At 51.1% G+C, this 10,724-nt stretch overlaps 1 protein-coding gene across 1 annotated transcript; it reads left to right on the top strand.

Annotated features, from left to right (window-relative positions):
* Positions 1–1,285: 1,285 nt before the first annotated feature.
* LOC310692162 (uncharacterized protein) lies at positions 1,286–7,155 on the top strand. Its single transcript, XM_083472795.1, has 3 exons — positions 1,286–1,541; positions 3,128–3,185; positions 6,196–7,155. Exons 1-3 carry the CDS (start codon positions 1,416–1,418, stop codon positions 7,038–7,040), a joined length of 1,029 nt encoding a protein of 342 aa, XP_083328921.1. The 5' UTR covers positions 1,286–1,415; the 3' UTR covers positions 7,041–7,155.
* The last annotated feature ends 3,569 nt before the right edge of the window (positions 7,156–10,724 follow it).

Raw genomic sequence — 10,724 nt, 5'->3', positions numbered from 1 at the left:
AACTCGCAAGACATTTTCGTCTTGCGAGGCATTCGTCTTGCGGGGCACCACTGTACTGAAGTTCTCACCCTGGGCCAGCAGGGGGATACTGTAGATAGTTTTCACTCAGGTCCACATATGCAAATAAGGGATTGAAAGTGACGTTCAGTGATTGGATAGTTACAGAAAGTTGTTGCAGTTGCGTGGTACTGGAGCTCTATATAAGCAGGCTGGCTGAACCCTTCAGTTCAGTTCTGTCCTGGCCTGTGAATAAACAAGAGCTGTTTGAAGAATCGCTGTGTCGTCTGAGATGTTCACCCACAACTTAACAGTGTCCAAACTTTTTTCAAAGAGGGCCAGTCTTTCGTAATGATAAATACTTACCGTATTTTTTGCCGTATTTTGCGCAGCTATCCCAGAAGCCAGAACAGCAAGACGGATCGCTGCTTTCGCTGCGCAGCAATCCCTCTTGCTGTTCTGGCTTCTGGGATTCAAAATAATTTTTTTCTTGTTTTCCTCCTCCAAAAACTAGGTGCGTCTTATGCTCTGGTGCATCTTATAGAGCGAAAAATACTGCAGTTCCTGGGCCAGGTCACAGGCTCACACCCTATTCATATCTTAAATGTGCCCTTAAGACAGGATTTGTGAAGGAAAAGACAATGGGGAGGCTTTTCCATTTTCCTTTGACCTTGCAGAGAAAACGTTTGCTCAGTTTGGAAATCAAAACGGTTCCAGGTCGGTCGTCCTGTGCTGATCTATGTACGTGCATCGCTGGTACATTGATGAACATTTAACATATACAGCGGTGCCTCGCAAGACAAAAAGAATCCGTTCTGTGATTCTCTTCGTCTAGCGGGTTTTTCGTCTAGCGAAGCAAGCCCATTGATGGATTAGCGGATTAGCGCTATTAGCGGCTTTTAGCGGCTTATCTACTGATCGGATCAGCTGATAAGCGGCTTAGCGGCTTAGATAAAGGGGGGAAAGGGGGGAAAAACCAGCAGGAACTCGCAAGACATTGTCGTCTTGCGGAGCAAGCCCATACGAGATTCGTTTTGCGAAGCACCTCCAAAACGGAAAACTCTTTCGTCTAGCGAGTTTTCCGTCTTTCAAGGCATCCGTCTTGCGGGGCACCACTGTATCTAAGACCTCAAAATTCCTATCACACTTGCATCCCTCCTCCAGGGCTGCCCTCCATGTCCCCTATGGAGAGACCATCTCCCCACAGAGGCCCATTTGCCTCCTGCCCCCCCACCGCGTCACAATCCCCCTCCCCGCTGCCAGGGCAACTGCATCATAAACCTCCTTTCCCCTCAGCCTCCCCGGCCGGCCATTAGCTCCTGCCGGCTGGACAGCTGTCCTGCCCTGTGCCCCTGGGCGTGGAGGCCGGGGGGGATGTGGGGCTCCGCCAGCCAGCTGCTGGCCCAGTCGCCTCTCCCATGGGGGAGTCCAGCTTCCACTGCCACCCGTCCCCCGAGGGATGCTGCCTGGAGCTCCACGAAACCATTGCCATCCTGGTCGCTTTGATCATCCTGGTCCATCTGGCGCTGAAGTTGGCCGCAGCGGTGAGGGGGCCACTGGCGTGCGGGAAGGGCGGGCCTAGATCAGGCCCCTGAAGCACTGGCGGGCAAGGGGACTGGAGGTCTTTGTGGAGCCACAATTCCAGTGGCGCTGGGATGCTCTGCCCCTGAGAGTCAGCACTCTTACCTACAAATCGGAAGTACCCGCAGGATGAGGCCCGTCGAGGCCAGCATCCAGTTCCATACTCTCTCGCAGTTATCTGATGAAAACAGGGATGCCCTATTCCATTACGGAAAGGGACGCAGTTGGGGCTGTGGGTTAAACCACAGAGCCTAGGACTTGCCGATCAGAAGGTCGGCGGTTCGAATCCCCGCAGTGATGGGGTGAGCTCCTGTTGCTCGGTCCCTGCTCCTGCCAACCTAGCAGTTCAAAAGCACCTCAAAGTGCAAGTAGATAAATAGGTACCGCTCTGGTGGGAAGGTAAACGGCGTTTTCGTGCGCTGCTCTGGTTCGCCAGAAGCGGCTTAGTCATGCTGGCCACATGACCCGGAAGCTGTACGCCGGCTCCCTCGGCCAGTAAAGCGAGATGAGCACCGCAACCCCAGAGTCGGCCACGACTGGACCTAACAGTCAGGGGTCCCTTTACCTTTAAGCTAACTAGTGCCCTTTATATGTCCAGCTATCCTTTTTCAACAACAAATTGTCACTGTTTTTGTGTGTGTTGAATATATGGTCATTTATGGACCTCATAGGTATCTCAAGCCATATATAGGCAACCTATATATAGAAATGAGCAAACCAGTGATATTTTAGGGAGCAGGTTAGCAGGCGGGGTCCGTTACTTACGTCAGAGGAGCCTACACAACACAAGGTTTCGAATCCTTTTTTGTGCAATTCTGCATAGTCCGTTAATTTCGTCTGCCGTTCTTGTTTCACGACGAGTGATTTCTTATGAATTTCTAAAGTTTTCCCATTGAGCCAGTACATAGATGCATTTATCAGTGAATCGCTCCATGTGGAGTCTTGTTGTCTTTGCCTCGTAGTGTTGTCTTTACCTCCAGTGGTGGAGCTACCGGCGCATTGGGGCGGGGCGATCCGCCCAGGGGGGATTTTGTCCCCCCACTCTGGGACGGCACCCGGGTCGGACCGCCCCCACGACACCCCCCCTTCGTACGCCCCTGCTCTCACCCCCTTCCAATTTCCCCGTAACATAACAAAACATCCGTAAAATAATATTGGCTGCGGCCACCACGGTTGGAAGCGCGATGCTTCTGAACAGTGCAGGAGGGAGAGTTGTGTTCGAATCCTGCTTGCGGGTTCCCTCCCCAGGCCACTTTGAGACCAGGAACGCTGGACTAGAAGGCATCCCTTTTGGACGGATCCTTCCGCAGCGCCCTGCTTAGATGCGCCAAACCCGGGCAGTGTTTGAAAAGAACAGGCTGCTGCTGGGAAGCAGCCTTGAAGAGCCTCTGCCAGCCAGAGTTGGCTGTATGGGGCTACATGGACCCGGCGGCTGGATTCAGGATATGGGAGCTGCAAGGCCAGGCCAGAGGCCTCAGCTGAGTCCCAGGGGCCACCAGCCATCTGACTTGGCCCCCTATAACCCTCCACCTTCCTCTTCTCCCTCCAGGCCTGCTATTATTTCTGCTGCCTGCTTGGGACACTGATTGGAACGATCTGCGCAAAGGGTGAGTTTATGCCTTTATGGGGATGTTTTATTCTCATTTATGAATGTTATAAGAAAAAAAAACCTGCTCCTTTTCCCTTATGGGGTCTCCAAGAGCCCGTATAGAGTCCTTAAGTGGGTTCCCTATCGGTAGGAGAAAATAACAGAGGCCAACCAGAGAATATTGAGAAGCAAAGCGGCTAGTAAGCCTGATCTTTATTGAACTGTTGCAATAGGGTCTCCACTCACCACACGCAGGAGGCAGGAGGGACCCAGAGCAATGGTGCGCAAGCCCTTATATAGACTCTTGAAATTGCCCACCCTGTAGCCCAAAATATCATGCATACATCACAGAAGGAGGCGGTCTACAGCAGAAATCCTGTCTGCCAGGGTACCTGATAATGGTCACTGAGTGCTTTACCTGGGCAGCCTGGCCATTCTTTTGTGATGGTTAATACTTTAGTTCCTGAGTCCAGGTCACAGGCTCACCCTATTCCTACACAAACGCACCCTTAAAACAGGATTTGCAAGCGAAAAGACAATGGGAAGGTTTTCCCCATTTTCCTCGCTTACTGCAGAGGAATATCTGAGGTCATTGAGAGAGTCAAAGTGGCTTCAGGATTGCTCTCCAGGTGGCGCTGTGGGTTAAACCACTGAGCCTAGGGCTTGCCGATCAGAAGATCGGAGGTTCGAATCCCCGCGACGGGGTGAGCTCCCGTTGCTCGGTCCCCGCTCCTGCCAACCTAGCAGTTCGAAAGCATGTCAGAGTGCAAGTAGATAAATAGGTACCACTCCAGCGGGAAGGTAAACGGCGTTTCCGTGCGCTGCTCTGGTTCGCCAGAAGTGGCTTATTCATGCTGGCCACATGACCCGGAAGCTGTACGCCGGCTCCCTCGGCCAATAAAGCGAGATGAGCGCCGCAACCCCAGAGTCGGTCACGACTGGACCTAATGGTCAGGGGTCCCTTTACCTTTACCTTTACTATCTCAGACACATGGTTTATATACTTATGTATGTATTTACCTCGTACATTTGCGAACATTCAATTTATATCTGAGACCTTAGAATTCTTATAACATGAAATTTGTACTCCAAACTTCATCCGTCGATCTCAGGGCGGTTCACAACACAAAAGTGCAATATCAAAACCACGAAATAATAAAAATACGAACAGAAACAAACCAATAACCCCCTCCCCCAAAAAAGGGCATGGAATGTCATCCGCTCTGAGAGGAAAGTTTTTGCCTGGTGCCTAAAGGTGTATAATGGAGGCATCAGGTGAGTCTCCCCTGTGGGAGCAACCCACGTGCCCTGTGTGAGACTCGAACCCACAACCCTGAATTTTAGAGTCTCTTGTTCTACCGACCGAGCCTTATCCCAGGCATGTAGATGTTGAATAGCAATGGGGATAAGATTAAACCCTGAGGAACCCCATACTTCCCTCCCCCCCAGATCTTTTGTTTGCTGCACTGGAACCCAATGGTCCTTTTGTTGCCGTTTTGAAAGATTATTGTCGCTAGCCGTAATATTACTGAAGAGTTTCCGCACTTGTCAGAAATTGATCTTTAAGTACACTTTGGAACTCCCCGCCACTTGACCTTAGTCAGGAACCATCGCTGTACTCCTTTTAGCTGCAAAACATTTTTGATCAGGCCGGTCTACGCAGACACCGAGAGGCTAAAAGTCCTCAATTTATTTATTTTAGCTACCGTTTAGTCTAACCCATCTTTCGGATATCTGTTTTCTAACCGGTAATGTTAACGGTTTGCTCTGTGTTTTTGTAAAACGCTTCGAGGTTTGTCCGTTCTTCACAACCGAGCGGTACATAAATCTTACTGAAGTAAAATAAAGTTTTAAGAAGGGAGGCCAAGGCTGGTTCAGATAAAAAACAACAACAATGAAAATCAAGAATGTAACTGATCATAAAGTACAGCTACTCGCAATGGGAATACATTGCTACATTCATAGAATCTTAAGAGTCGGAATAGGTTCCCAAGCGGTCATCTAGTCCATCCCCCTGAAGTGCAGGAATCACAGGTGAAGAATCGCTAGGAAGGTAGCCAGAGGCGGTTTAAGAGGGACAAATTTTGGCTGTACTGGGCACCAAGCTGCAGGGGGCGCCACAACTGTGCTGTAGATCGGAGATTCGAGGGGCGGGCGGTGCAAAATTTTAGTGTTGCACGGTTGCTGCTGAAATTTGAGAGCCCATGAGATGGGCACCCCACCTCTGTTTAAAAACCTGCCATGAAGGACAGTCCAACTTCTGAGGTCATAAACCTATAGGTTTGCAGAATTGGAAGGGACCCACGGGGCCATCTAGTCCAGCCCCCTTTAATCCAGTCCAGTCCCCTTTAGCACACGAATCGCAGTTAAAGAATCCCTGACAGGCAATTGGCTACCCTCTGCTCAAAAACCTCCAGTGAAGGAGAGTCAAAACACCCTGAATTCAAATACAGCGGAACCTTGGTTCTCGAACTTAAGTCCGTTTGACTTCCGAAATGTTCGAAAACCAAGGCGCGGCCTTTGATTGGCGCAGGCGACCCGGAAACAATAGCCGACAGCCGCATCGGACGTCCGGCTTCCGAAAGACATTCGGAAACCGGAGCACTCACTTCCGGGTTTCGCCGTTTGGGAGCCGATTTGTTCGTCAACTAAGCCGTTAGAGAACCAAGGATCCACTGTATAGGACAGGGGTCAGCAAACGTTTTCTGCCGTGGGCCGGTCCACTGTCCACAGGCCTTGTGGGGGGCCGGACTATATTTTTTTGGGGAAATATGAACGGATTCCTATGCCCCACAAATAACCCAGAGATGCATTTGAAATAAAAGCACACATGGTTCCTGGACTGTCCGCGGGCCGAATTGAGAAGGCGATTGGGCTGGATCTGGCCCCCGGTCCTTAGTTTGCCTACCCATAGTATATGATAAACAAGCCCATTAAAACAGCAGGACAGTTGCTTGCCATTATTTGAATGCAACATTTTAAGAGAGTTCAATCTTTGCCGCTGCGGCCCCTTTGCTTTCTCTTCCCAGAACCTGAGACGTCAAAGATGTGCACCACCCCCAAGACAAGGAGAACCCAATCCCGGCGGCTGGCGGCGCAGTGCTCCGACCAGACCCTCCCTCGCCGACGCCGGCGAGAAAGCTCTTCGCCGCACCGCCGCTGCCTCCACTGCACCCTGGAGCCGCTGAAGGTCACCATGAACTTGCAGAACGAACCTTTTCCCTGCAGAGAGCACCAGCGCCTTGGCCGGCGCCCCTGCCCTGATTACCTGCCGTGCCACGCTCTGCGGTGCTGCACCTGCGACTGCGACCCCCGGCAGCGCCCGCGCACGTCCTCAGCGCCCTCCCCTGTCACCCGCTGCCGGGACGTTGCCTGCGGCTCCTCCGACCCAATGCTGGCCTCGGGCAGCAGCAACGATCACCGGAACAACATGGCGGTAAACCCCGATTACTTCTCGAGGTTGCCGGCGAACGATAACCAGTACCGCTCCGCGCCGGAGGCCGAATACCCCGGGACGACGGGCCGCAGGCCTACCAAAGTCTACATCTATCCGGTGCACCCCCAAACGCCGCCGGCGAGCCGGTCGGGCAGCCCCGAGAGAGGCTACCGGCGGCGAGGGACCATCGTGACCACGCCGGAAGAGCAGCCGGTCGAGTATGAGCCTCGGGAATCCTCCCGGCGGAAATCGCGCGCCGAACCAGAGCAGCTGCTCAACAGCCCGCTGTCGCCACCGGCAGCACCCCGGTTCCACAGCATCGGCGGCGGGCCTTTGCCAGGGATGGCGCCGCCGGAGACCCCCAGCGCCAAACCGCGGTATTCCTGGCCTGAGCCGGCCGCCGTCTCGGACTGGGTGTACCGCCCGGTGAAACAGTAGCAGGGGCCCCATCCGAAATGGGAACCGGCAAGAGAGGAGGACAAGGATCTAGCCGCCCCGGCCTGAGTCACCTTTGGGTTGGGAAAGGAAATAAAAAGCAAAACCATCGACCGCACGTCCATTCTGCGAAAGCATTGTGTGTTGCGCAGCGATTCTGGCTTGCGATTTGGCTTGGTTTGTGTTTAGGCCTGGGGTCCTGACAGGAGCAAGTCAGCAATGAACCATGTGAAATTAACTCTTAATTTGAAGAAACAGGATCTGGCCAGGGGTGGCAGGCCTAATGAGTACAGTGTTGTAAACAAAACCTGCCCTTCTTTCCTTATGGGGTATCCAAGAGCCCATACAGAGTCCTTAAGTGGGTTCCGTATCGGTAGGAGAAAATAACAGAGGCCAACCAGAGAATATTGAGAATCAAAGCGGCTAATAAGCCTGATCTTTATTAATCTGTTGCAACAGGGTGCTCCCCTCACAAGCAGGAAAGGAGGAGGACACAGAACCAAGGTGTGCCTGCCCTTATACAGTGGTACCTCGGGTTATATACGCTTCAGGTTACATACGGTTCAGGTTACAGACTCCGCTAACCCAGAAATAGTGCTTCAGGTTAAGAACTTTGCTTCAGGATGAGAACAGAAATTGTGCTCCGGCGGTGCAGTGGCAGCAGGAGGCCCAATTAGCTAAAGTGGTGCTTCAAGTTAAGAACAGTTTCAGGTTAAGTACGGACCTCTGGAACCAATTAAGTACTTAACCCGAGGTACCACAGTATACACATTTTAAATTGCCTTCCCTGGAGCTCAAGACCACCCCTCCATACATCCTACATACATCACAGAAGGGGTGTTACCCAAGACCAGCCCCCACAAACATCATACCTACATCACAGAAAAGGCGGTCTACAACAGAAATCTGAGTGCCTTGTTTTTACCCTGTCTGCCAGGTTATCTGATAATGCCTTAGCTGATTGCCTTTCCTGGTAGTCTGCCCATTCCTTTGAGATGGTGATTTCCCAATTCCTGTAACAAGGAAGGTTTTTTCCCCCCATCTCCTCCCTCCTTGCAGAGAAAACATTTGTTCAGCTTGGGAGTCAAGATGGTTTCAGGGCGGTCTTCCTGTGCTGCTCCAGACATGCGGTCCACATATATATACCGTATTTTTCGCACCATAGGACGCAGTTTTTCCATCTTAAAAACTAAGGGGAAAAGTCCTATGGAGCGAATGCAGGGGGGGGGAGGCAGGCAGGAAAAGCCCCCAAGAGCCACACACAAGCTTCGCGCGGCTCTTGCGGGCTTTTCCCCAGAAAAGCCTTGCGCAATCTCTCCAGTCGTGGGAGGCTGTGCAAGGCTAAAGAGGAAGCCCGGGCAGCGAGCGCGATCCATCCCGCTCGCTGCCCGGGCTTCCTCTTTTGCCTAGCACGCCTCTCCAGCTGCGGGAGGCTACACAAGGCTAAAGAAGCCAACTTTTTAAAAATCTTTCTCTCTCTACCTCTTTTTCTTTTTTCGTCCTTTCTCCACCCCCTTATTTTCCTCTGGATCAGTGTTTTCATCTAGATTAACGTTTTACAGTGGTGCCTCGCAAGACGAAAAGAATCCGTTCTGTGATTCTCTTCGTCTAGCGGTTTTTTCGTCTTGCGAAGCAAGCCCATTGACGGATTAGCGGATTAGCGCTATTAGCGGCTTTTAGCGGCTTATCGGATCAGCTGATAAGCGGCTTAGCGGCTTAGAAAAAGGGGGGGGAGGGAAAAAAACCAGCAGGAACTCGCAAGACATTGTCGTCTTGCGAAGCAAGCCCATAGGAGATTCGTTTTGCGAAGCACCTCCAAAACGGAAAACTCTTTCGTCTAGCGAGTTTTCCGTCTTGCGAGGCATTCGTCTTGTGGGGCACCACTGTAGTTTGGAGGGGGGGGATATTATAAAAAAGGAAACTTTGCAGCTTTTATTTTAGTATACAATAAAAACAGATTAAACAAAACACAAGAGAAGGAACTAGCATAGAAGAAGAGAAAAGGGAAAGAGGGAGAATACAAAGCCATTTACCAGAGGTAGATCTTAACCCTTGCCTCACCTGGGAGCTTCTCTGGGCAGGAATTCCCTCGGCTTAAGTGGGGTGAGGGAAGAGTGGCAGGTAGGGGGGTACCTACCTAGACAGTGAAGCCACATGTCTCTCCAATGAAAATTGGGAGTGGGCATTGTGTGAAGTGGTTGTGGATCTCCTGCCGCAGAAGTGTAGGACTGTATAGAGTTGGGAGGGCCACCCGAGGGTCATCTAGCCCAGCCCCCTCACAATGTAGGAATCACAGCTAAAGAACGCCAGGCAGATGGTCCCCCAACCGCTGCTTAAAAGCCTCCAGTGGTGGAGACCCCCAACAACTTACGAGGTCACAGAATTGCAGGGTTGGAAGGGAACCCTAGGAGTCATCTAGTCCAGCCCCGGTGGACAGCGGGCACGATCCATCCCATTGTGCAAGGCTAAAGATGCTGCTCAAGGCTAAAGAGGAAGCGCGCAGCCTCTTTGGGGCTGGGGGGGGGTAATATTTTTTCCCTTGATTTCCCCCTCTAAAAACTAGGTGTGTCCTGTGGTCCGGTGCGTCCAATAGAGCGAAAAATACGGTATATATAAGACCTTAAATTTTTTATTACAATGTATTTATATATGTGTGTTTTCCTTGTGCAATGATCAACATTTGTTCGATTTTTGAGACCTTAGAATTCCTATAACATGGGAGAGGGTATATATCTCAGTACGTGAAGCTATTATTGTGGCTTTTGAGTGGGGAAAGGTTTAAAGTACAGTGGTACATTGGTTTCCAAAAGTCTTCATTGATGAACGCGCCTCAGAAATCGAATGGCTTCTGCTGAGCGTGTGTTATTTTTCTCAATTTTCTCTATTAAATATGCAGACCGCTGTTTATGCCTTGGTTTCTGAACGTTTCAGAACTCAAACGGTCTTCTGGAACAGATTATGTTCAAAAACCAAGGTACTACAGTGGTACCTCGGGTTACATACGCTTCAGGTTACATACGCTTCAGGTTACAGACTCCGCTAACCCAGAAATAGTGCTTCAGGTTAAGAACTTTGCTTCAGGATGAGAACAGAAATTGTGCTCTGGTGGCGCGGCGGCAGCAGGAGGCCCCATTAGGTAAAGTGGTGCTTCAAGTTAAGAACAGTTTCAGGTTAAGAACGGACCTCCGGAACGAATTAAGTACTTAACCCGAGGTACAGTTACAAGGCAGAAGGTGGCATCAAAGTTTTCGCTTAAGGCAGCCAAGTAACCTCACCTGGGGATTCAGGTATTTGCATCCATAGAATCACAGAATAGCATAGTTGGAAAGGACCCCAAGGGCCAGGCGGGCAGGAGTCACAAGGCAGGCATTTTGGAAAACCACATTAAAAACTACAACTGCAGCTGGAGGGACCAAGAGAGAAAAAATAGACGTCCCAGGGCTGTTAGGACTGCACTGAATTAGCCCTGGATGTGGAAAATAGAGCCAATACTTCGCTTCTCCCCCAGGAAAAGGTCTCGTTTGGGACAAAACTAGCCAAAGTGCCTCGGAGGACCTTTTGAGAGCGCTTTAAAAAGAAAGAGGTGGGGGGGGGGAGACTACGTTTCCCAGCATGCTTTGGGACACGTCTGGAAGCGGGAGTCAGTGGGGAGAAACTACATTTCCCAGGGTGCTTAGGAGCTGAGCT

Source organism: Podarcis liolepis (assembly GCF_965112155.1).
Source record: "Podarcis liolepis genome assembly, chromosome: 13".
In the NCBI taxonomy this organism is placed as follows: Eukaryota; Metazoa; Chordata; class Lepidosauria; order Squamata; family Lacertidae; genus Podarcis; species Podarcis liolepis.
Note: the sequence above shows the minus strand (reverse complement) of the source record. Positions and strands in the feature narration are given on the sequence as shown.